Genomic DNA, 26962 nt, shown 5'->3' on the forward strand with positions numbered 1-26962 from the left:
GTTGCTTATGGTGGTTATTGGGGTGATGTTAAGGTGGTGGCAAGGGTGGTGGTGATTGACGTAATGATGAGGCATTGGCAAGGTTGGTGGCAAGGGTGGTGGTGGTGTTGGGTTACTTATATTAGTGGTGGTGGTGTTGAGTTGCTTATTGTGGTTTTTGGGGTGATGTTAAGGCGGTGGCAAGGGTAATGGTGGTGTTGAGTTGCTTGTGGTGGTTATTGGGGTGATGTTAAGGCGGTGGCAGGGGTGGTGGTTGTGTTGTTGAAGGGTAGTAGTATGATAATGATGATGATATGTATTATGTATTTGCTGTAGGTTAACCTGGCCACACCCGACTTCAAGCTTCTAATGATGGTTATTAACAAGAACCTGACCGAAGGAATCAAAGGTACAATCTGCCTTAAAGAATGTCGATCAACCCACCCTTTGTTGTTGCTTTACAGTTGAAACTACAACGGTTTATTTGCAAATAACTTCGAAATAACAATACACAAAATGAACTCTGATATGTTGCTAACAATATTTGATTGAAAGTAACTCGGTTACTTTACTCGGTTGGAAATAGTTGTGGAAATAGATGCTTAGTGTGACTTTTTTAGATTTGGGGGGCATGTGTAATTTTTTTCACAAAAACAAGATCCCCTGCTAAACCCCTCACCAAGCAAGGGGCTTGTCTCGATTCCCCCATTTGGCCTTAAGGAATAATTGTTGAATATTTATCTTCGCAAAAGCCTCTGATCCCCTGCTAAATACCTTACCAAGCAAGGGGTTTGTCTCTGATCCCCCATTTGGGTTTAGGAATAACTGTTGAATATTTATCTTCGCAAAAGCCTCTGATTCCCTGTTAAACCCCTTACCAAGCGAGTGGCTTGTCTCTAATCCCCCATTTAGGTTAAGGAATAACTGTTGTATATTCATCTTCGCAGAAGCCTCTGATTCCCTGCTAAGCCCCTCACCGAGTGATGAACAAGTTGAGAGTGAACAAGGAGCCGGACGGAGATCCCGAATAGGAAGTGGTAAGTTAGAGCATCTTTAAGACCTTGTATATTGGCAAAAGTGGCACTCCCGATATATATTATTTACCTAACTGGAGCTAAGCACAGGTAGTGTTGATACCCCACTTCATATATGATATATGGGGTGTGGTTTTCATTGTCTTTTGCTTGCAGCGCTTCAATTGGAAAGCCGTGAGGCATCAGCCCACAATACTGATGACGAGATCAGCCTCAAGTGTAACTTTAACGTGCACAAGGTATCACGATCGGAATGGATCTCATTTTTTTGGCTAAAATTGTACAGTGAAAATAGATGTACCTTTGAATTTTCCTGATCCGAACCTTGTTAATAAGGACATTCGCAAATTATGGCCTGATGACTGGCCGTCCTTATTTTATAAAAGCAAATGCAATGTACTTGTTGTGTTGATGTTAATACATTGTGTGCATCATTTGCTTGTTATTGAAATACAATGTTCATGTTATTTACATTTATTTAATGCAATATTCATGTTATTTACATTTATTTAATACAATGTTCATGTTATTAACATTTATTTAATACAATGTTCATGTTATTAACATTTATTTAATGCAATATTCATGTTATTTACATTTATTTAATGCAATATTCATGTTATTTACATTTATTTAATACAATGTTCATGTTATTAACATTTATTTAATACAATGTTCATGTTATTTACATTTATTTAATGCAATATTCATGTTATTTACATTTATTTAATGCAATATTCATGTTATTTACATTTATTTAATACAATGTTCATGTTATTTACATTTATTTAATGCAATATTCATTTTATTGAAAAGGTGTTGGTCAACTCTCCCCGAGTCGTGGACGGCAGGGCATGTCGCTATCTCATTCTTAATGTTGATAAACTTGTTAGTACGCTGGCTATCGATGGCTGGACTACAAACGTTCATGCAGACCTCGGCACGATACAGCTTATGGACCATTTTAATAAGGGTAATTTTAATATGGTCATATTGTTAATGGTTGGTACAGCTTGCGGACTGTATTGATAAGGGTGGGTACAGCTAGTGGACTATATTGATAAGGGTGGGTACAGCTAGCGGACTATATTAATAAGGGTGGGTACAGCTAATGGACTATATTGATAAGGGTGGGTATAGCTAGTGGACTATAATAATAAGGGTGGGTACAGCTAATGGACTATAATAATAATGGTGGGTACAGCTAGTAGACTATATAAACACATTGACCCCTCAACCGGCCTGTACCGGCTTTGGGAAGTACCCACAACCCAAAAAATTCATAAATGCAAACTAAACACAACAAGATGAAGATACTCAGGCATCAGTCTGAGGGATAAATGGTCTTGAAGATATGCATCCAACCAAGGTGTTGGCAACTACTCTTAAGCCAAATAATAGCACAGGTTCTTTGACAAATTTTAAATCGAACAAGGAAAGAAAAGCAGAATCACTCCTCTCAATAAAACGCTCAAAATACAACACAAGGGAGAGAGATCAGCAAACACAGCCCAAGACACATATAGATACCTTTATTCTGAACCTCCAGGTTCATTTCCATGGCCTCAAAACACAATGTCCACTCCTTGAAGGCTTGTAAAACCACGAAGATGCCTTTACGGATTGAAAAGCATTCTGGGAGATCCAGGGAAAAATTCACGAGGGGAGGGCCAGTCAACACTCCTCTCCCCAAAGTCAAATGGTTTTTTCACCCCGAAGCCAAACAAATCAATTCCAGGTCATACAGACCCAGAATAGCAGTGTAAACAATTTTGTAATCAATTTGGTTCCAGAAAAGACAGCATTTAGGAGAGCTGTGGTAATTCATTAGAAAATTATTTTCTCATCCAGGCAAAGCCAAACAAGAAAAAAATCATCATGAATCCACCTTTGCTTGCAAATATCCATAAGCAAAGCACTCAATTATGCCCCAAAAGACTTCATGATGTCCTGAGACACTCTCATAATATGGTCATAGCTGTATTTTTGATGAAAAATACAAGCAACCATCAACTTGTGCTGGCTTCAGCACAACGACGAGGGATTATAAGTGGGGACCGCAAAGCACTGTTGGAAAGCTTGGATACCGCTGACTAGGTGCAGCTGTGTTTGACTTTGACGGGCTGTATAAAACTCAGAATAAGGCGGGGGGAGGTATCTGTTTTCAGTCTGTTTTTTGTAAATTCAGCTCAAAAATAGCCAGGAGTCAATGGGTTAATAAGGGTGGGTACAGCTAGCGAACAATAAATATAATAAGGGTGGGTATAGCTAGTGGACTATAATAATAAGGGTGGGTACAGCTAGCGGACTATAATAATAAGGGTTGGTACAGCTAGTGGACTATATTAATATGGGTGGGTACAGCTAGTGGACTATATTAATAAGGGTGGGTACAGCTAGTGGACTATAATAATAAGGGTGGGTACAGCTAATGGACTATAATAATAAGGGTGGGTACAGCTAGTGGACTATATTAATAAGGGTGGGTGCAGCTAGTGGACTATAATAATAAGGGTGGGTACAGCTAATGGACTATATTAATAAGGGTGGGTACAGCTAGTGGACTATATTAATAAGGGTGGGTACAGCTAGCGGACTATAATAATAAGGGTGGGTACAGCTAGCGGACTATAATAATATGGGTTGGTACAGCTAGTGGACTATATTAATAAGGGTGGGTACAGCTAGTGGACTATAATAATAAGGGTGGGTACAGCTAATGGACTATATTAATAAGGGTGGGTACAGCTAATGGACTATATTAATAAGGGTGGGTACAGCTAGTGGACTATAATACTAAGGGTGGGTACAGCTAGTAGACTACATTGATAAGGGTGGGTACAGCTAGTTGACTAAATTAATAAGGGTGGGTACAGCTAATGGACTATATTAATAAGGGGGGTGCAGCTAGTGGACTATATTAATAAGGGTGGGTACAGCTAGTGGACTATAATAATAAGGGTGGGTACAGCTAGTGGACTATATTAATAAGGGTGGGTACAGCTAGTGGACTATATTAATAAGGGTGGGTGCAGCTAGCGGACTATAATAATATGGGTTGGTACAGCTAGCGGACTATAATAATAAGGGTGGGTACAGCTAGTGGACTATGATAATATGGGTGGGTACAGCTAGTGGACTATATTAATAAGGGTGGGTGCAGCTAGCGGACTATAATAATAAGGGTGGGTACAGCTAGTGGACTATAACAATAAGGGTGGGTGCAGCTAGCGGACTATAATAATAAGGGTGGGTACAGCTAGTGGACTATAACAATAAGGGTGGGTACAGCTAGTGGACTATAATAATAAGGGTGGGTACAGCTAGTGGACTATGATAATAAGGGTGGGTACAGCTAGTGGACTATATTAATAAGGGTGGGTACAGCTAGTGGACTATATTAATAAGGGTGGGTACAGCTAGCGGACTATAATAATAAGGGTGGGTACAGCTAGCGGACTATAATAATATGGGTTGGTACAGCTAGTGGACTATATTAATAAGGGTGGGTACAGCTAGTGGACTATAATAATAAGGGTGGGTACAGCTAATGGACTATATTAATAAGGGTGGGTACAGCTAATGGACTATATTAATAAGGGTGGGTACAGCTAGTGGACTATAATACTAAGGGTGGGTACAGCTAGTAGACTACATTGATAAGGGTGGGTACAGCTAGTTGTCTAAATTAATAAGGGTGGGTACAGCTAGTGGACTATAATAATAAGGGTGGGTACAGCTAGTGGACTATAATAATATGGGTTGGTACAGCTAGTGGACTATATTAATAAGGGTGGGTACAGCTAGTGGACTATATTAATAAGGGTGGGTACAGCTAGCGGACTATAATAATAAGGGTGGGTACAGCTAGCGGACTATAATAATATGGGTTGGTACAGCTAGTGGACTATATTAATAAGGGTGGGTACAGCTAGTGGACTATAATAATAAGGGTGGGTACAGCTAATGGACTATATTAATAAGGGTGGGTACAGCTAGTGGACTATAATAATAAGGGTGGGTACAGCTAGTGGACTATAATAATAAGGGTGGGTACAGCTAGTGGACTATAATAATAAGGGTGGGTACAGCTAGCGGACTATATTAATAAGGGTGGGTACAGCTAGTGGACTATGATAATAAGGGTGGGTACAGCTAGCGGACTATAATAATAAGGGTGGGTACAGCTAGCGGACTATAATAATAAGGGTGGGTACAGCTAGTGGACTATATTAATAAGGGTGGGTGCTAGTGGACTATAATAATAAGGGTGGGTACAGCTAGTGGACTATAATAATATGGGTTGGTACAGCTAGTGGACTATATTAATAAGGGTGGGTACAGCTAGTGGACTATATTAATAAGGGTGGGTACAGCTAGTGGACTATAATACTAAGGGTGGGTACAGCTAGTAGACTACATTGATAAGGGTGGGTACAGCTAGTTGACTAAATTAATAAGGGTGGGTACAGCTAATGGACTATATTAATAAGGGGGGTGCAGCTAGTGGACTATATTAATAAGGGTGGGTACAGCTAGTGGACTATAATAATAAGGGTGGGTACAGCTAGTGGACTATATTAATAAGGGTGGGTACAGCTAGTGGACTATATTAATAAGGGTGGGTGCAGCTAGCGGACTATAATAATATGGGTTGGTACAGCTAGCGGACTATAATAATAAGGGTGGGTACAGCTAGTGGACTATGATAATATGGGTGGGTACAGCTAGTGGACTATATTAATAAGGGTGGGTGCAGCTAGCGGACTATAATAATAAGGGTGGGTACAGCTAGTGGACTATAATAATAAGGGTGGGTACAGCTAGTGGACTATAATAATAAGGGTGGGTACAGCTAGTGGACTATAATAATAAGGGTGGGTACAGCTAGCGGACTATATTAATAAGGGTGGGTACAGCTAGTGGACTATGATAATAAGGGTGGGTACAGCTAGCGGACTATAATAATAAGGGTGGGTACAGCTAGCGGACTATAATAATAAGGGTGGGTACAGCTAGTGGACTATATTAATAAGGGTGGGTACAGCTAGTGGACTATAATAATAAGGGTGGGTACAGCTAGTGGACTATAATAATATGGGTTGGTACAGCTAGTGGACTATATTAATAAGGGTGGGTACAGCTAGTGGACTATAATAATAAGGGTGGGTACAGCTAGCGGACTATAATAATAAGGGTGGGTACAGCTAGTGGACTATAACAATAAGGGTGGGTGCAGCTAGCGGACTATAATAATAAGGGTGGGTACAGCTAGTGGACTATAACAATAAGGGTGGGTACAGCTAGTGGACTATAATAATAAGGGTGGGTACAGCTAGTGGACTATAATAATATGGGTTGGTACAGCTAGTGGACTATATTAATAAGGGTGGGTACAGCTAGTGGACTATATTAATAAGGGTGGGTACAGCTAGCGGACTATAATAATAAGGGTGGGTACAGCTAGCGGACTATAATAATATGGGTTGGTACAGCTAGTGGACTATATTAATAAGGGTGGGTACAGCTAGTGGACTATAATAATAAGGGTGGGTACAGCTAATGGACTATATTAATAAGGGTGGGTACAGCTAATGGACTATATTAATAAGGGTGGGTACAGCTAGTGGACTATAATACTAAGGGTGGGTACAGCTAGTAGACTACATTGATAAGGGTGGGTACAGCTAGTTGTCTAAATTAATAAGGGTGGGTACAGCTAATGGACTATATTAATAAGGGGGGTGCAGCTAGTGGACTATATTAATAAGGGTGGGTACAGCTAGTGGACTATAATAATAAGGGTGGGTACAGCTAGTGGACTATATTAATAAGGGTGGGTACAGCTAGTGGACTATATTAATAAGGGTGGGTGCAGCTAGCGGACTATAATAATATGGGTTGGTACAGCTAGCGGACTATAATAATAAGGGTGGGTACAGCTAGCGGACTATAATAATAAGGGTGGGTACAGCAAGCGGACTATATTAATAAGGGTGGGTACAGCTAGTGGACTATAATAATAAGGGTGGGTGCAGCTAGTGACTATAATAATAAGGGTGGGTACAGCTAGCGGACTATATTAATAAGGGTGGGTACAGCTAGCGGACTATAATAATAAGGGTGGGTGCAGCTAGCGGACTATAATAATAAGGGTGGGTGCAGCTAGTAGACTATAATAATAAGGGTGGGTACAGCTAGCGGACTATATTAATAAGGGTGGGTACAGCTAGCGGACTATAATAATAAGGGTGGGTGCAGCTAGTAGACTATAATAATATGGGTGGGTACAGCTAGTGGACTATATTAATAAGGATGGGTACAGCTAGTGGACTATATTAATAAGGGTGGGTACAGCTAGTGGACTATATTAATAAGGGTGGGTGCAGCTAGTGGACTATAATAATAAGGGTGGGTACAGCTAGCGGACTATATTAATAAGGGTGGGTACAGCTAGCGGACTATAATAATAAGGGTGGGTACAGCTAGTGGACTATATTAATAAGGGTGGGTACATCTAGTGGACTATATTAATAAGGGTGGGTGCAGCTAGCGGACTATATTAATAAGGGTGGGTACAGCTAGTGGACTATAATAATATGGTTGGGTACAGCTAGTGGACTATAATAATAAGGGTGGGTACAGCTAGTGGACTATATTAATAAGGGTGGGTGCAGCTAGTGGACTATAATAATAAGGGTGGGTACAGCTAATGGACTATATTAATAAGGGTGGGTACAGCTAGTGGACTATATTAATAAGGGTGGGTACAGCTAGCGGACTATAATAATAAGGGTGGGTACAGCTAGCGGACTATAATAATATGGGTTGGTACAGCTAGTGGACTATATTAATAAGGGTGGGTACAGCTAGTGGACTATAATAATAAGGGTGGGTACAGCTAATGGACTATATTAATAAGGGTGGGTACAGCTAATGGACTATATTAATAAGGGTGGGTACAGCTAGTGGACTATAATACTAAGGGTGGGTACAGCTAGTAGACTACATTGATAAGGGTGGGTACAGCTAGTTGACTAAATTAATAAGGGTGGGTACAGCTAATGGACTATATTAATAAGGGGGGTGCAGCTAGTGGACTATATTAATAAGGGTGGGTACAGCTAGTGGACTATAATAATAAGGGTGGGTACAGCTAGTGGACTATATTAATAAGGGTGGGTACAGCTAGTGGACTATATTAATAAGGGTGGGTGCAGCTAGCGGACTATAATAATATGGGTTGGTACAGCTAGCGGACTATAATAATAAGGGTGGGTACAGCTAGTGGACTATGATAATATGGGTGGGTACAGCTAGTGGACTATATTAATAAGGGTGGGTGCAGCTAGCGGACTGTAATAATAAGGGTGGGTACAGCTAGTGGACTATAATAATAAGGGTGGGTACAGCTAGTGGACTATAATAATAAGGGTGGGTACAGCTAGTGGACTATAATAATAAGGGTGGGTACAGCTAGCGGACTATATTAATAAGGGTGGGTACAGCTAGTGGACTATGATAATAAGGGTGGGTACAGCTAGCGGACTATAATAATAAGGGTGGGTACAGCTAGCGGACTATAATAATAAGGGTGAGTACAGCTAGTGGACTATATTAATAAGGGTGGGTACAGCTAGTGGACTATAATAATAAGGGTGGGTACAGCTAGTGGACTATAATAATATGGGTTGGTACAGCTAGTGGACTATATTAATAAGGGTGGGTACAGCTAGTGGACTATAATAATAAGGGTGGGTACAGCTAGCGGACTATAATAATAAGGGTGGGTACAGCTAGTGGACTATAACAATAAGGGTGGGTGCAGCTAGCGGACTATAATAATAAGGGTGGGTACAGCTAGTGGACTATAACAATAAGGGTGGGTACAGCTAGTGGACTATAATAATAAGGGTGGGTACAGCTAGTGGACTATAATAATATGGGTTGGTACAGCTAGTGGACTATATTAATAAGGGTGGGTACAGCTAGTGGACTATATTAATAAGGGTGGGTACAGCTAGCGGACTATAATAATAAGGGTGGGTACAGCTAGCGGACTATAATAATATGGGTTGGTACAGCTAGTGGACTATATTAATAAGGGTGGGTACAGCTAGTGGACTATAATAATAAGGGTGGGTACAGCTAATGGACTATATTAATAAGGGTGGGTACAGCTAATGGACTATATTAATAAGGGTGGGTACAGCTAGTGGACTATAATACTAAGGGTGGGTACAGCTAGTAGACTACATTGATAAGGGTGGGTACAGCTAGTTGTCTAAATTAATAAGGGTGGGTACAGCTAATGGACTATATTAATAAGGGGGGTGCAGCTAGTGGACTATATTAATAAGGGTGGGTACAGCTAGTGGACTATAATAATAAGGGTGGGTACAGCTAGTGGACTATATTAATAAGGGTGGGTACAGCTAGTGGACTATGATAATAAGGGTGTGTACAGCTAGCGGACTATAATAATAAGGGTGGGTACAGCTAGCGGACTATAATAATAAGGGTGGGTACAGCTAGCGGACTATAATAATAAGGGTAGGTGCAGCTAGCGGACTATAATAATAAGGGTGGGTGCAGCTAGCGGACTATAATAATAAGGGTGGGTACAGCTAGCGGACTATAATAATAAGGGTGGGTACAGCTAGCGGACTATAATAATAAGGGTGGGTAAAGCTAGCGGACTATAATAATAAGGGTAGGTACAGCTAGCGGACTATAATAATAAGGGTGGGTACAGCTAGCGGACTATAATAATAAGGGTGGGTACAGCTAGTGGACTATAATAATAAGGGTGGGTACAGCTAGTCGACTATATTGATAAGGGTGGGTACAGCTAGTGGACTATAATAATAAGGGTGGGTACATCTAGTGGACTATATTAATAAGGGTGGGTGCAGCTAGCGGACTATAATAATATGGGTTGGTACAGCTAGCGGACTATAATAATAAGGGTGGGTACAGCTAGTAGACTATAATAATATGGGTGGGTACAGCTAGTGGACTATATTAATAAGGGTGGGTGCAGCTAGCGAACTATAATAATATGGGTGGGTACAGCTAGTGGACTATAATAATAAGGGTGGGTACAGCTAGTGGACTATAATAATAAGGGTGGGTACAGCTAGCGGACTATATTAATAAGGGTGGGTACAGCTAGTGGACTATAATAATAAGGGTGGGTACAGCTAGTGGACTATAATAATAAGGGTGGGTATAGCTAGTGGACTATATTAATAAGGGTGGGTACAGCTAGTGGACTATATTAATAAGGGTGGGTACAGCTAGTGGACTATAATACTAAGGGTGGGTACAGCTAGCGGACTATATTAATAAGGGTGGGTACAGCTAGCGGACTATAATAATAAGGGTGGGTACAGCTAGTGGACTATATTAATAAGGGTGGGTGCAGCTAGTGGACTATATTAATAAGGGTGGGTACAGCTAGTGGACTATAATAATAAGGGTGGGTACAGCTAGTGGACTATATTAATAAGGGTGGGTACAGCTAGTGGACTATATTAATAAGGGTGGGTACAGCTAGCGGACTATAATAATAAGGGTGGGTACAGCTAGCGGACTATATTAATAAGGGTGGGTACAGCTAGTGGACTATATTAATAAGGGTGGGTACAGCTAGTGGACTATAATAATAAGGGTGGGTATAGCTAGTGGACTATATTAATAAGGGTGGGTACAGCTAATGGACTATATTAATAAGGGTGGGTACAGCTAGTGGACTATAATACTAAGGGTGGGTACAGCTAGCGGACTATATTAATAAGGGTGGGTACAGCTAGCGGACTAAATTAATAAGGGTGGGTACAGCTAGTGGACTATATTAATAAGGGGGGTGCAGCTAGTGGACTATATTAATAAGGGTGGGTACAGCTAGTGGACTATAATAATAAGGGTGGGTACAGCTAGTGGACTATATTAATAAGGGTGGGTACAGCTAGTGGACTATATTAATAAGGGTGGGTGCAGCTAGCGGACTATAATAATATGGGTTGGTACAGCTAGCGGACTATAATAATAAGGGTGGGTACAGCTAGTGGACTATGATAATATGGGTGGGTACAGCTAGTGGACTATATTAATAAGGGTGGGTGCAGCTAGCGGACTATAATAATAAGGGTGGGTACAGCTAGTGGACTATAATAATAAGGGTGGGTACAGCTAGTGGACTATAATAATAAGGGTGGGTACAGCTAGTGGACTATAATAATAAGGGTGGGTACAGCTAGCGGACTATATTAATAAGGGTGGGTACAGCTAGTGGACTATGATAATAAGGGTGGGTACAGCTAGCGGACTATAATAATAAGGGTGGGTACAGCTAGCGGACTATAATAATAAGGGTGGGTACAGCTAGTGGACTATATTAATAAGGGTGGGTACAGCTAGTGGACTATAATAATAAGGGTGGGTACAGCTAGTGGACTATAATAATATGGGTTGGTACAGCTAGTGGACTATATTAATAAGGGTGGGTACAGCTAGTGGACTATAACAATAAGGGTGGGTGCAGCTAGCGGACTATAATAATAAGGGTGGGTACAGCTAGTGGACTATAACAATAAGGGTGGGTACAGCTAGTGGACTATAATAATAAGGGTGGGTACAGCTAGTGGACTATAATAATATGGGTTGGTACAGCTAGTGGACTATGATAATAAGGGTGGGTACAGCTAGCGGACTATGATAATAAGGGTGGGTACAGCTAGTGGACTATATTAATAAGGGTGGGTACAGCTAGCGGACTATAATAATAAGGGTGGGTACAGCTAGCGGACTATAATAATATGGGTTGGTACAGCTAGTGGACTATATTAATAAGGGTGGGTACAGCTAGTGGACTATAATAATAAGGGTGGGTACAGCTAATGGACTATATTAATAAGGGTGGGTACAGCTACTGGACTATATTAATAAGGGTGGGTACAGCTAGTGGACTATAATACTAAGGGTGGGTACAGCTAGTAGACTACATTGATAAGGGTGGGTACAGCTAGTTGTCTAAATTAATAAGGGTGGGTACAGCTAATGGACTATATTAATAAGGGGGGTGCAGCTAGTGGACTATATTAATAAGGGTGGGTACAGCTAGTGGACTATAATAATAAGGGTGGGTACAGCTAGTGGACTATATAAATAGGGGTGGGTACAGCTAGTGGACTATATTAATAAGGGTGGGTGCAGCTAGCGGACTATAATAATATGGGTTGGTACAGCTAGCGGACTATAATAATAAGGGTGGGTACAGCTAGTGGACTATGATAATATGGGTGGGTACAGCTAGTGGACTATATTAATAAGGGTGGGTGCAGCTAGCGGACTATAATAATAAGGGTGGGTACAGCTAGTGGACTATAATAATAAGGGTGGGTACAGCTAGTGGACTATAATAATAAGGGTGGGTACAGCTAGTGGACTATGATAATAAGGGTGTGTACAGCTAGCGGACTATAATAATAAGGGTGGGTACAGCTAGCGGACTATAATAATAAGGGTGGGTACAGCTAGTGGACTATATTAATAAGGGTGGGTACAGCTAGTGGACTATAATAATAAGGGTGGGTACAGCTAGTGGACTATAATAATATGGGTTGGTACAGCTAGTGGACTATATTAATAAGGGTGGGTACAGCTAGTGGACTATAGTAATAAGGGTGGGTACAGCTAGTGGACTATAATAATAAGGGTGGGGACAGCTAGTGGACTATAATAATAAGGGTGGGTACAGCTAGTGGACTATAATAATAAGGGTGGGGACAGCTAGTGGACTATATTAATAAGGGTGGGTACAGCTAGTGGACTATATTAATAAGGGTGGGTACATCTAGTGGACTATATTAATAAGGGTGGGTGCAGCTAGCGGACTATAATAATATGGGTTGGTACAGCTAGCGGACTATAATAATATGGGTTGGTACAGCTAGCGGACTATAATAATATGGGTTGGTACAGCTAGTGGACTATATTAATAAGGGTGGGTGCAGCTAGTGGACTATATTAATAAGGGTGGGTACAGCTAGTGGACTATATTAATAAGGGTGGGTACAGCTAGTGGACTATGATAATAAGGGTGGGTACAGCTAGTGGACTATAATAATAAGGGTGGGTACGTGGACTATATTAATAAGGGTGGGTACAGCTAGTGGACTATATTAATAAGGGTGGGTACAGCTAATGGACTATATTAATAAGGGTGGGTACAGCTAGTGGATTATATTAATAAGGGTGGGTACAGCTAGTGGACTATATTAATAAGGGTGGGTACAGCTAGCGGACTATAATAATATGGGTTGGTACAGCTAGTGGACTATATTAATAAGGGTGGGTACAGCTAGCGGACTATAATAATATGTGTTGGTACAGCTAGTGGACTATATTAATAAGGGTGGGTACAGCTAGCGGACTATAATAATATGGGTTGGTACAGCTAGTGGACTATATTAATAACGATGGGTACAGCTAGTGGACTATATTAATAAGGGTGGGTACAGCTAATGGACTATATTAATAAGGGTGGGTACAGCTAGTAGACTATAATAATAAGGATAGGTACAGCTAGCGAACTATATTAATAAGGGTGGGTACAGCTAGTAGACTATATTAATAAGGGTGGGTACAGCTAGCGAACTATATTAATAAGGGTGGGTACAGCTAGTAGACTATAATAATAAGGGTGGGTACAGCTAGCGGACTATAATAATAAGGGTGGGTACAGCTAGCGGACTATAATAATATGGGTTGGTACAGCTAGTGGACTATATTAATAAGGGTGGGTACAGCTAGTGGACTATAATAATAAGGGTGGGTACAGCTAGTGGACTATATTAATAAGGGTGGGTACAGCTAGTGGACTATATTAATAAGGGTGGGTACAGCTAGTTGACTATATTAATAAGGGTGGGTACAGCTAGTGGACTATATTAATAAGGGTTGGTACAGCTAGTGGACTATATTAATAAGGGTGGGTACAGCTAGTAGACTATAATAATAAGGGTAGGTACAGCTAGCGAACTATATTAATAAGGGTGGGTACAGCTAGTAGACTATATTAATAAGGGTGGGTACAGCTAGCGAACTATAATAATAAGGATGGGTACAGCTAGTGGACTATATTAATAAGGGTGGGTACAGCTAGTGGACTATAATAATAAGGATGGGTGCAGCTTGTGAACTATATTGATAATCGATTGTACGTATACTTATCACATGGCCGTTAAAGCATATGTGCACAATTTCAATATAACAATATGTACACCTGAAAACTGTAGACAATTAAGATACCTCTCTGACTTATTGTTATTTTGGTATGTTTGTAAAATAAAAAGCATCGCACCACAGAAACGTTTTGCAATGAAAACAAGTAACTGGATTTTATATATAGATATCGGATTGTGCACGAGCAAAATGCACCACAGAGTTTAAGGATAACGGCAATTATATTTTTCTTAGATTTAACTGGGGAGCCAGTCTGTATCCTCTCGTCATCCAAGGAAGAGGACCTTATCACACTCGACTTCAAAATGGTAAGATTTTATTTAAAAGGTCTACGAACTATTTAGTGATCTACCGTGTTGTGAGCTACCTCGAGAAAAGTGATTATACAACGACACTTGTAAATCGCACGCTCTGATTGGTCGAGGGTCCATGTGTTATTAGAGGACAAACGCACGCTTTGCGTCAGCATGCGCGCGCGCTCTCCAACACTAGATTTTAACGTAAGAAAGCATGTTGTATAAAACAATCTCGTTGCGTACTTTTTATATGTTGATATTATTATTGAAGGGGGCGATTATCTGATATTTTAGGCCTTGGGGGGGGGGGGGATCGAAAGCTTGGTGCGAAAACGATCATTTTCGCTAGTTCCAGTCTTTTGGGTATAAATGTGAATGCCTGGGGGTTAGTAGCAAAGAAGCTTTATTTGTCAAATTGTAGTTATCAATTTAATATTTTCGTCAAGGCAAATAAACTTCTTTCGTAGCCAAGCTTGCAAGTAATTCTTGATGTTGTTATTGTTGTTGTCGTCACGGTTGGCGAATTTGAATATCAGTTTTTTTACTATGCACAAAAGGTCGCATGAGCCTTCTGTCTTCCATTCTCTCAATTAGGCGGACCCATCCTGCCCTGAATTCGAATCAGCTCACTGCTCCGTGCAACAGACGGCTAGCATTGAGTTCCGGCGGGTGAAGATCACCTGTCCTCAGCAGTCAGCCATTGACCTGCAGGAGCACGTGTTAGCGCTTACATCAAGTGACATCAAGGAGTGCGCTCCTGAAGCAGACCAAGCAATGGCGCAATCAGAAGTACTGCCAAGGTAAGTTGAACTGAGCTATGGATGATATTCTAGACACTGGGCAGGTAATGGCGCAATAAGACGTACTGACAATGTTCGATGAACTGAACTAATAACTGAGCTTCTGATCTAAAAACAAACAAAGCATAATCAGTCGTACGTGTTTTTTTAAACGGTAGTTAAAGATTAAGTGAAAAGCTCTGTTGAGTTAAATAAAACAATACGAACAAGAAGAACTATTCTTTAGAAATTTTACACAATTGAGTGTGGATCAGGCGAAGTTCAAGCACAAAAAAAAGACCGACTCATTATATTTATTAAGAGAACTGGTCTGGAGCATGCAAAGGCTTTTGCAACATGCAAAAGCAACATGTCAATTAAAAAAAAATGCTTAAAATATCGACTACAACAACACCACCAAGTAACAACAATAACACCATCACCAAGTAACAACAATAACAACAACACCAAATAACAACAATAACACCATCACCAAGTAACAACAATAACACCATCACCAAGTAACAACAATAACACCATCACCAAGTAACAACAATAACACCATCACCAAGTAACAACAATAACACCATCACTAAGCAACAACAATAACACCATCACCAAGTAACAACAATAACATCATCACCAAGTAACAACAATAACACCATCACCAAGTAACAACAATAACACCATCACCAAGTAACAACAATAACACCATCACCAAGTAACAACAATAACACCATCACCAAGTAACAACAATAACACCATCACCAAGTAACAACAATAACACCATCACCAAGTAACAACAATAACACCATCACCAAGTAACAACAATAACACCATCACCAAGTAACAACAATAACACCATCACCAAGTAACAACAATAACAACAACACCAAATAACAACAATAACACCATCACCAAGTAACAACAATAATACCATCACCAAGTAACACCAATAACACCATCACCAAGTAACAACAATAACACCATCACCAAGTAACAACAATAACAACAACACCAAATAACAACAATAACACCATCACCAAGTAACAACAATAACACCATCACCAAGTAACAACAATAACAACAACACTTAGTAACAACAATAACACCATCACCAAGTAACAACAATAACACCATCACCAAGTAACAACAATAACATTATCACCAAGTAACAACAATAACACCATCACCAAGTAACAACAATAACACCATCACCAAGTAACAACAATAACATCATCACCAAGTAACAACAATAACACCATCACCAAGTAACAACAATAACACCATCACCAAGTAACAACAATAACACCATCACCAAGTAACAACAATAACATCATCACCAAGTAACAACAATAACACCATCACCAAGTAACAACAATAACACCATCACCAAGTAACAACAATAACACCATCACCAAGTAACAACAATAACACCAATACCAAGTAACAACAATAACACCATCACCAAGTAACAACAATAACGCCATCACCAAGTAACAACAATAACGCCATCACCAAGTAACAACAATAACACCATCACCAAGTAACAACAATAACGCCATCACCAAGTAACAACAATAACACCATCACCAAGTAACAACAATAACACCATCACCAAGTAACAACAATAACACCATCACCAAGTAACAACAATAACACCATCACCAAGTAACAACAATAACACCATCACCAAGTAACAACAATAACACCATCACCAAGTAACAACAAAAAATACCATCACCAAGTAACAACAATAACACCATCACCAAATAACAACAATAATACCATCACCAAGTAACAACAATAAAACCATCACCAAGTAACAACAATAACACCATCACCAAGTAACAACAATAACAACACCACCAATAACAACAATAACACCATCATCAAATAACAACAATAACACCATCACCAAGTAATAACAATAACACCATCACCAAGTAACAACAATAACACCATCACCAAGTAACAACAATAACACCATCACCAAGTAACAACAATAACACCATCACCAAGTAACAACAATAACACCATCACCAAGTAACAACAACAACACCATCACCAAGTAACAACAATAACACCATCACCAAGCAACAACAATAACATCATCACCAAGTAACAACAATAACACCATCACCAAGTAACAACAATAACACCATCACCAAGTAACAACAATAACACCATCACCAAGTAACAACAATAACACCATCACCAAGTAACAACAATAACACCATCACCAAGTAACAACAATAACACCATCACCAAGTAACAACAAAAAATACCATCACCAAGTAACAACAATATAACACCATCACCAAGTAACAACAATAATACCATCACCAAGTAACAACAATAACACCATCACCAAGTAACAACAATAACACCATCACCAAGTAACAACAATAACACCATCACCAAGTAACAACAATAACACCATCACCAAGTAACAACAATAACACCATCAACAAGTAACAACAATAACACCATCACCAAGTAACAAAAATAACAACACCACCAATAACAATAATAACACCATCACCAAGTAACAACAATAACACCATCACCAAGTAACAACAACAACACCATCACCAAGTAACAACAATAACACCATCACCAAGTAACAACAATAACACCGTCACCAAGTAACAACAATAACACCATCACCAAGTAACAACAACACCATCACCAAGTAACAACAATAACACCATCACCAAGTCAGATAAATAGACTGTTATTGCTTATGTAGTGTAAGCGAGACTGAGCCGTCCAGGACCTCCCTGCCTCGCGTATCACCAAGCCTGTCGTTGGGTCAGACCAGCTTTAAACTAACCGCCGTACTGTGGGAAGTGGATATCGTCCTGATCGCCTCAGACAAGAACCTGGCTGACATAAATATCAAAGGTAAAAGACTGTTACTTCTAACTTTGATTACAGGGGCAAAAGTGTGGGGTTGGGAGGGGGAGGGATTTAACGTGGCGATTAGTCCTACCCACTCCAAAGCATTGATTGATATTATTGTTATTCAGGTTTGGAAGCTGACATATCTGTATGGGATCGTGGACTGATTGTCAAATCGACGTAAGTTCTATTTTGTTTGTAGGGTCCTTATTATTTTGATGCTGTGAACTGAATTATTGGAAGTATTTAAAGAAAATTATTCATACAGTTTCCTCTTAATTGTTTGACTATAATGAGTTTATAATTTGTAGTATGTCTAATCCCTAGGCCTACAAAATTCCCCCAAGTTTACTTTGTCCCCCCAAAAAATGCATGAGAAATCGGTGCTTTTTTGCTCAAGTCTTTAGCTGTGGGATTTGAAGATTCTAGCTACATTGTAGTTGACGTTGCGTTGTCCTTGTTTTGCAGTCAGAGAGATCTGTCCATCACTGACTTGGACCCTAGTACTATATACCCTAAGGTACAGTATCGCCAATTATTGTACGCTGGTCACGTCATTCATTTACCCTAAAAGGTTGTAACAGAGGGCGGTGTTGTGTTTAACACATCACAGAAATTGCATTTAAGGTCGTCCAGAAGGCGGAATTATTATTATTTTTATTTCAGATTTTATCAGTTGAAAACGAAAACGTATTCGACTTCGAGGTGAGTTCCTGACAATATTGACTACAAGATCTTATAATGTTGAACCTACCTGAGCTCTAAAGATTTATTCCTCTGCTCTATTTGATCAACAGTTTAAGCTCTTCACCGCTTCTGATGGTGGCGACAACAAGAAGCTTGAGTTGAAACCTGATGGCGCATTGGACCTGAATGTTGGTCGCATGAACTTCGTTTTCCTTTATCGATTCATAGATGATCTGATGGTAAGCATGGGCCACCGTTAAACCTTAGAGTTCATCATTATCATCATGATCATCATCTGCACCGCTATGCTCATGCATCATCATTGTCATCATCACCATACCATCAACACAACATCAATAGTTACCGCCGCCATCACATCATCAATATTATAATAATCATTATCATCATTATCCTAATCATTATCATCATCACCACCACCTTATCAACGAGCACCAACCTCATCGTCATCATCAGCATCATCATCACCTAACAGTTCATCATTATTGTCATGATCATAATCTGCTCCGCTACATTGTCATCATCGCCATACCATCAACACAACATCAAAAGCAACCACAACCACCATCACATCATCAACATTATAATAATCATTATTGTCATCATCACCACCACTACATCAACAAGCAGCACCCTATTCATCATCATTATCCTAATCATTATCATCATCACCACCACCTTATCAACGAGCACCAACCTCATCGTCATCATCAGCATCATTGTCATCATCGCCATACCATCAACACAACATCAATAGCCACCACCATCACATCATCATCATTATCCTAATCATTATCATCATCACCACCACCTTATCAACGAGCACCAACCTCATCGTCATCATCAGCATCATTGTCATCATCGCCATACCATCAACACAACATCAATAGCCACCACCATCACATCATCATCATTATCATAATCATGATCATCATCATCACCACCACTACAACAACAAGCAGTACATCATTCATCATCATTATCATAATCACTATCGTCATCGCCACCACCTTATCAAGGAGCACCAACCTCATCGTCATCACATCATCATCATCAACATCATTATCACCATCCTCGTCATCATTGCCATAAGCAGCGACCCCACCGTCACCATTATCTTTACTACCCGTCATCGCTTATCGGGTACGTTAACTTTGTCAGCGCTACGTAGAGCCGCTGACCAGTCCCTCCACCAACAAGTACGTACAAGAGGCTGCGTCCAAGACCGTCCAGACACAGGTAGACCGCTTTTACAAATCGTGAATTTGACGTCCGATCATCACCTAATATCTCTCCTTTCTATGCCTCGACACTCGGACGTTGTTGCCATCACCTGTTATCAGAGTTTGCACTGCCTGGTTATTCACATCTCCCTTAAAGTCGCTATCAACTTGACTATATCTCCTTTCTTTAGCTTGAGAGTTTGCAGTCGCAGGGTACTTGCATCTTCCTTGACGTCTCTATCGCCTTGACTATATCTCCTTTTTCTAGCCTGAAAGTTTGCAGTCGCAAGTTACTCGCATCTTCCTTGACGTCTCTATCGCCTTGACTATATCTCCTTTCCCTAGCTTTAGAGTTTGCAGTTGCATGTTTCTCGCATCTTCCTTGACGTCTCTATCGCCTTGACTATATCTTCTTTTCCTAGCTTGAGAGTTTGCAGTCGCAGGGTAATCGCATCTCCCTTGACGTCTCTATCGCCTTGACTATATCTCCTTTTCCTAGCTTGAGAGTTTGCAGTCGCAGGGTACTCGCATCTCCCTTGACGTCTCTATCGCCTTGACTATATCTCCTTTCCCTAGCTTGAAAGTTTGCAGTCGCAGGGTAATTGCATTTCCCTTGACGTCTCTATCGCCTTGACTATATCTCCTTTCCCTAGCTTGAGAGTTTGCAGTCGCAGGGAAATCGCATCTCCCTTGACGTTTCTATCGCCTTGACTATATCTTCTTTCCCTAGCTTGAGAGTTTACAGTCGCAGGGTACTCGCATCTCCTTTGACTTCGCTATCACTTTGACTATATCCTTTTCCCTAGCTTGAGAGTTCACATCTCCGGCTCTATCACCTTGACAATATCTCCTTTTCCTAGCTCGAGAGTTTGCAGTCGCAGGGTACTCGCATCTCCCTTGACGTCTCTATCACCGCCCCCTTGGTGGTCATGCCCCGACACTCGCGCTCTGTTGACATGTTGATTGCGGACCTTGGACACCTGGAGCTGCGTAACGAGTTTGAAGTGTTCGAGATGGAAGTGAGCAAAGAGAAAGTTGTGATCGACATCATGGAGCTGAATCTTCAGTCTGTACAATTAGCAAGGTATGAAATAAAGGAGAGGAGAGTGGAGAATTACGAGGGGATGGGTGGGTCACATCAATCTGTACAATTGGCAAGGATATTATAAAGGGACGGGTAGATGGTTGTCACATTACCAATCTGTACAGTTACCAAAGTATTCAGTTAAGGAGGATGCGTATGAAGGTGGGGTGTTAGTCAACATATGAAGCTCAAAATTCGGCCTACACAATTCGTAAGATGTACGCTGATGTTATATGGACTTGGGATAGAAGGTGAACCACTTGGCCACAGATGTATATAGAAAGAGGTGCTGAAGCTAACGTCTTTTAAGACGTTTCTTAAAAGAAACTCATAAGAAGTAAATTTCCGGATTGGAATGGACCGGATTCGCTCCAACTGCAACGAACATGTGTTACGAAATTACGTAACTGTGGTATGCAGTTGCATCTCCTTCAGTCCCCCCCCCCTACCTCTGATAAAGGCAATTAATATCCTTGTTCTAACCAAAGGTTTACCTTTTATACTTGTTCCATCCTCTGAGGCCCTTGTATTAACCACTAGTGGACGCCTTTTTCTATTTGTTCCACCCTCACAGGCCACTGTATTAACCAGACGTCGATGCACTTCTTTATTTGTCACCCATTACAGATCCTTGTATTAACCAAAAGGTGACTCGTTTTTATAATTTCCACCCTCAGAGGCCCTTGTATTAACCAAAAGGTGACGCGTTTTTATAATTTCCACCCTCAGAGGCCCTTGTATTAACCAAAAGGTGACGCGTTTTTATAATTTCCACCCTCAGAGGCCCTTGTATTAACCAAAAGGTGACGCGTTTTTAAATTTTCCACCCTCACAGACCCTTATATTAACCAGATGGTGACGCGTTTTTATAATTTCCACCCTCACAGACCCTTATATTAACCAGAAGATGACGCGTTTTTATAATTTCCACCCTCACAGACCCTTATATTAACCAGATGGTGACGCGTTTTTATAATTTCCACTCTCACAGACCCTTATATTAACCAGGTTGTGACGCGCTTTTCTAATTTTCACCCTCAGGGGCCGTATGGACTTGAGTAACTCATCCGTGGTCAAGCGTTACCTGATTGAGCCCATACGGCTCGACGCTACCATAAAGCGCTCAATGAAGCCGTCGTGCCACGAGATCCCCTTCCTAGAGTCCACCGCAGTACTGGGTTTTATTAAGGTAGGGTGTCCATTACATTAGGAACCTTAAAGATTGTCGATCAACCACTCCGTTTTTGTTGTTTACAATTCAAAAAACGCTTATTTGCATGTGTATAAAATAACAATCCTGGTAGTGACGGCGTAGTTGTCCTTTTTTAAGATCTCCGACAGCGGAGGAATGATAATCTCAAAAAATATGTATTTAAAAGTTCTATATTTTTTTACATATATTTTGTGTTAATGGCGTGAAAAACAATGTTTTTGTGTCACGATTCCAATTGAAAAAATGCATTCGCTTTCTTTAGATGAATTTGGGATCCAAAGACTACCAGCTATTAACAACCATCACTCAAGAGAATCTGAACGAAGGCCAGCCTACCGTGACAGGTAACACGAAACTGTGATAAGTAACGCTGTTATAGGTCACACAAGCTGTGATAGGTAACGCAAGCTGTTATAGCTCACACAAGCTGTGATAGGTAACGCTGTGATAGATAATGCAAGCTGTGATAAGAAAATCGGTGATATGTAACGCAAGCTGTGAAAGGTAACGCTGTTATTGGTCACACAAGCTGTGATAAGTAACTCTGTGACAGGTAACGCAAGCTGTGATAAGTAACGCTGTTATAGGTCACACAAGCTGTGATAGGTAACGCAAGCTGTGATGGGTAACGAAAGCTTTGATAGGTAATGCAAGATTTGATAGGTAACGAAAGCTTTGATAGGTAATGCAAGATTTGATAGGTAACGAAAGCTTTGATAGGTAATGCAAGATTTAATAGATAACACCACGATAAGGAATGCTGTGACAGGTAACCCAAGCTGGTAAAGATGACGCAAGGACAATAAGTAGTGCCGTAATAGGTCACGCTAGCTGTTATTAATAACACAAAGCGCATTTCAGTCACGCTAATACCGCTAGCGGTTGTTATATTCAGATGAAGGGATTCGATTCGAAGAGGAAGTCTCTGAGCCTGTTGTGGTTGAAAAGCAGGAAGCAGAAGCTGAGCAAACGACCTCAGAAGGTACCGTGTTATCAACCCCGTCCCTGAGCAAACGACCTCAGAAGGTACCGTGTTATCAACCCCGTCCCTGAGCAAACGACCTCAGAAGGTACCGTGTTATCAACCCCGTCCCTGAGCAAACGACACAATAGCTTCCAAGTTCAGCCGATGGAAATAAAAGCTTTCTCACACTTGTTTTTGTTTGTTTTTTTGGCTTAAAATGACAAAATGGCGGAGACTTTTCAAGGCAGCAAAATAATAGCAATAAGTAAAAAAAAAACCTTAACGGTTAAAATGTAAAAGCAAAATAATAGCAATAAGTTAAAAAAAACCTTAACGGTTAAAATGTAATAGGAAAATAATAGCAATAAGTTAAAAAACCTTAACGGTTAAAATGTAAAAGCAAAATAATAGCAATAAGTTAAAAAACCTTAACGGTTAAAATATAAAAGCAGAATAATAGCAATAAGTTAAAAAACCTTAACGGTTAAAATGTAAAAGCAAAATAATAGCAATACGTTAAAAAACCTTAACGGTTAAAATGTAACCCTCCAGAAAATAAAGATTGTTGTATTGTAATAGTGTATTGTAATAGCGTTATGCTTCCGAAGTTTTGTATTGCCATGATAACCCTTTCTGGTTTCAGAGACGACCTCTGCAGCAGAGAGTGCATCACTTGATGAAGTGTGGGACTACATGGTATTCTCTTTTGAGCTGCCCGGAGTCAGCCTTGTGATGTATATGAACGAGAAGGATCTGGTAAGATTACTACGCGCATAGTAAGGCCGCTTACACACTACACTGAAGTCAGCCTTCTAATGTACATGAGCGAGAAGGATCTGGTAAGATTACTACGTGCATAGTAAGGCCGCGTACACACTGCAGTCAGTCTTGACATGTATATGAACGAGAAGGACCTGGTAAGATTATTTCGTGCATAGTAAGGCCGCGTACACACACCACTTTATTTCATCAGCCTGAGAACGACCCATTAAATAGTGCGACGTCTGATTCAACGTTAAAACTAATCCATTTGGCAGACAGACCAGTATGTTTGGCAAGGCAGAATCGCCACGTAGTCGGGCGTTATATGTTTCTGATATTCTCCTGTACTTTTACCAGGACCCATTTGACTCCCAGTCGCCGTTGTACGACCCCAAGACTGCACTGTGCTTATGTGATGTCACAAAGACGACATTGAACCTCGCATTAACCAGTGACAACTCGGTGCAGCTCCAGGGCTTGCTGCAGAGCTTTATAGTGGACGACATCAGGCCTGACCGCCAGAGCTCGTTTACAAGGTGTGCCCCTGGGGGGGGGGGGGGTAATCCGTAGTGTATAGATCTTCAACCTAGTATGCAAGGTCATTCATTTTCTTGCTCTATTTGCTCCAGCAAGAGCCAGACGTTTATATACAATATACAGTATACCTACAAGTCGTTCTATTCTTAGTACAAGTCGTTCTGTTCTTGCTACAAGTCTTTCTAGTCTTCTACAGGTCGTTCTGTTCTTGCTCAAGTTGATTGACCCAAAAGGCGTGCTAGTCTTGCTACAAGTCGTTATATTTATGCTACAAGTCGTTATGTTCTTGCTACGGGTCGTTCTAGTCTTGATACAGGTCGTTCGATTCTTATTAAAGTTAATTGACATAAAATGCGCGCTAGTCTTGCTAAAAGTCGTTATATTTATGCTACAAGTCGTTATATTTATGCTACAAGTCGTTCTGTTCTTGCTACGGGTCGTTCTAGTTTTGCTACAAGTCGTTCTATTCTTGCCACAAGTCGTTCTGTTCTTGCTACAAGTCATTCTATTCTTGCTACAAGTCGTTCTGTTCTTGCTACAAGTCGTTATATTCTTGCTACAAGTCGTTCTGTTCTTGCTACAAGTCGTTATATTCTTGCTACAAGTCGTTCTGTTCTTGCTACAAGTCGTTCTGTTCTTGCTACGGGTCGTTCTAGTTTTGCTACAAGTCGTTATATTCTTGCTACAAGTCGTTCTGTTCTTGCTACAAGTCATTCTATTCTTGCTACAAGTCGTTCTGTTCTTGCTACAAGTCGTTATATTCTTGCTACAAGTCGTTCTGTTCTTGCTACAAGTCGTTATATTCTTGCTACAAGTCGTTCTGTTCTTGCTACAAGTCGTTCTGTTCTTGCTACGGGTCGTTCTAGTTTTACTACAAGTCGTTATATTCTTGCTACAAGTCGTTCTGTTCTTGCTACAAGTCATTCTATTCTTGCTACAAGTCGTTCTGTTCTTGCTACAAGTCGTTATATTCTTGCTACAAGTCGTTCTGTTCTTGCTACAAGTCGTTATATTCTTGCTACAAGTCGTTCTGTTCTTGCTACAAGTCGTTCTGTTCTTGCTACGGGTCGTTCTAGTTTTGCTACAAGTCGTTATATTCTTGCTACAAGTCGTTCTGTTCTTGCTACAAGTCATTCTATTCTTGCTACAAGTCGTTCTGTTCTTGCTACAAGTCGTTATATTCTTGCTACAAGTCGTTCTGTTCTTGCTACAAGTCGTTATATTCTTGCTACAAGTCGTTCTGTTCTTGCTACAAGTCGTTCTGTTCTTGCTACGGGTCGTTCTAGTTTTGCTACAAGTCGTTATATTCTTGATCAGGTTGATTGACAAGAAGCTGCAGGCTGCTTCCAAGACTTCGCCAGCGTCACCCGACATGTGTGAGGTGTTCTACTGCATGAGGGCTAATGGAGACATGGAGGGTCAGTAGTTGAGATTTTTTAATCTTAAAGCCGCATTGTCACCAGTTTACTTCCGGAGGTCCGACGGAAACCTCAACCGTTAAAAGACAGAAAAATCTATTAAAATCCGAGATATTTAACAGGCCATCCGCTCTAAATTATCAATCACAACCTCAAAGAAACTTCCAATAGACACACTGCTTTCAATATTTTGAAATATTTTTCGCGTTTTCCGTTAAAAATAATCGGATATTGTTACGTAATCAACCGGAAGTAAACTGGTGACAATGCGGCTTTAATTGAATAAGAACTGTCGGTCAGTATATGACTTTAAGCTAATTAACGTGTGCCTGTTTTCGGGCCGAGTTTGGGTTCATGTTTATTTGGTGTCGATTTTTAAAAATCCGACGTGTTTAGCCTAATTGTTCTGTTCACAAACCGAACCAGGGAACCTACTAGCTTGTTCATGCTCTGCCCGATAATCGACCTGGTAAATTTGTGTTTTAACTCGCCTTTATAAGACTTTTCACTTAGACTTGCCGGTTAATCACTTGTGGGTCAGTTTATCTTGGGGGGCTGGTGTGTGTGTGCGTCTGTAGGTCAACCATGTTTGTCTTAGGGGACTAGTGTGTCTTGTGTGTTTTAGTGGTCCTTCAACTGCAGAGTGCGTCGATCTTCGTCAACTTTCCCTTCATCTGGCCGCTACTCGAGTTCTTCACCCCAGTACTCCAAGATGAGGAGAAGGTAATCTTCCGTATGAATAATTTCACTTGCTGCGATACTCGGGGTTTGACGGGATTTTTAATGTTACGTGCTCTACCACAGTTTAAGGTAGCC

At 40.5% G+C, this 26962-nt stretch overlaps 1 protein-coding gene across 2 annotated transcripts in view; it reads left to right on the plus strand.

Annotated features, from left to right (window-relative positions):
- The window catches only part of LOC5513895 (intermembrane lipid transfer protein VPS13A-like), a 145441-nt gene that overhangs the window by 62716 nt on the left and 55763 nt on the right, over nucleotides 1-26962 (plus strand). For both annotated transcript variants that reach the window (XM_048721947.1, XM_048721948.1), the window contains 20 exons: nucleotides 316-388; nucleotides 927-1016; nucleotides 1170-1252; nucleotides 1830-1986; nucleotides 14496-14569; nucleotides 15152-15357; nucleotides 18089-18243; nucleotides 18369-18420; nucleotides 18709-18760; nucleotides 18907-18945; nucleotides 19038-19166; nucleotides 20107-20184; nucleotides 21029-21252; nucleotides 22294-22441; nucleotides 22728-22809; nucleotides 23361-23447; nucleotides 24073-24185; nucleotides 24549-24727; nucleotides 26046-26146; nucleotides 26772-26869. In XM_048721947.1, the coding sequence (XP_048577904.1) occupies nucleotides 316-388; nucleotides 927-1016; nucleotides 1170-1252; nucleotides 1830-1986; nucleotides 14496-14569; nucleotides 15152-15357; nucleotides 18089-18243; nucleotides 18369-18420; nucleotides 18709-18760; nucleotides 18907-18945; nucleotides 19038-19166; nucleotides 20107-20184; nucleotides 21029-21252; nucleotides 22294-22441; nucleotides 22728-22809; nucleotides 23361-23447; nucleotides 24073-24185; nucleotides 24549-24727; nucleotides 26046-26146; nucleotides 26772-26869 (2220 nt within the window). The remainder of the gene's footprint in view (nucleotides 1-315; nucleotides 389-926; nucleotides 1017-1169; nucleotides 1253-1829; nucleotides 1987-14495; nucleotides 14570-15151; nucleotides 15358-18088; nucleotides 18244-18368; nucleotides 18421-18708; nucleotides 18761-18906; nucleotides 18946-19037; nucleotides 19167-20106; nucleotides 20185-21028; nucleotides 21253-22293; nucleotides 22442-22727; nucleotides 22810-23360; nucleotides 23448-24072; nucleotides 24186-24548; nucleotides 24728-26045; nucleotides 26147-26771; nucleotides 26870-26962) is intronic.

Source organism: Nematostella vectensis, chromosome 14, assembly GCF_932526225.1.
Source record: "Nematostella vectensis chromosome 14, jaNemVect1.1, whole genome shotgun sequence".
NCBI lineage: Eukaryota > Metazoa > Cnidaria > Anthozoa > Actiniaria > Edwardsiidae > Nematostella > Nematostella vectensis.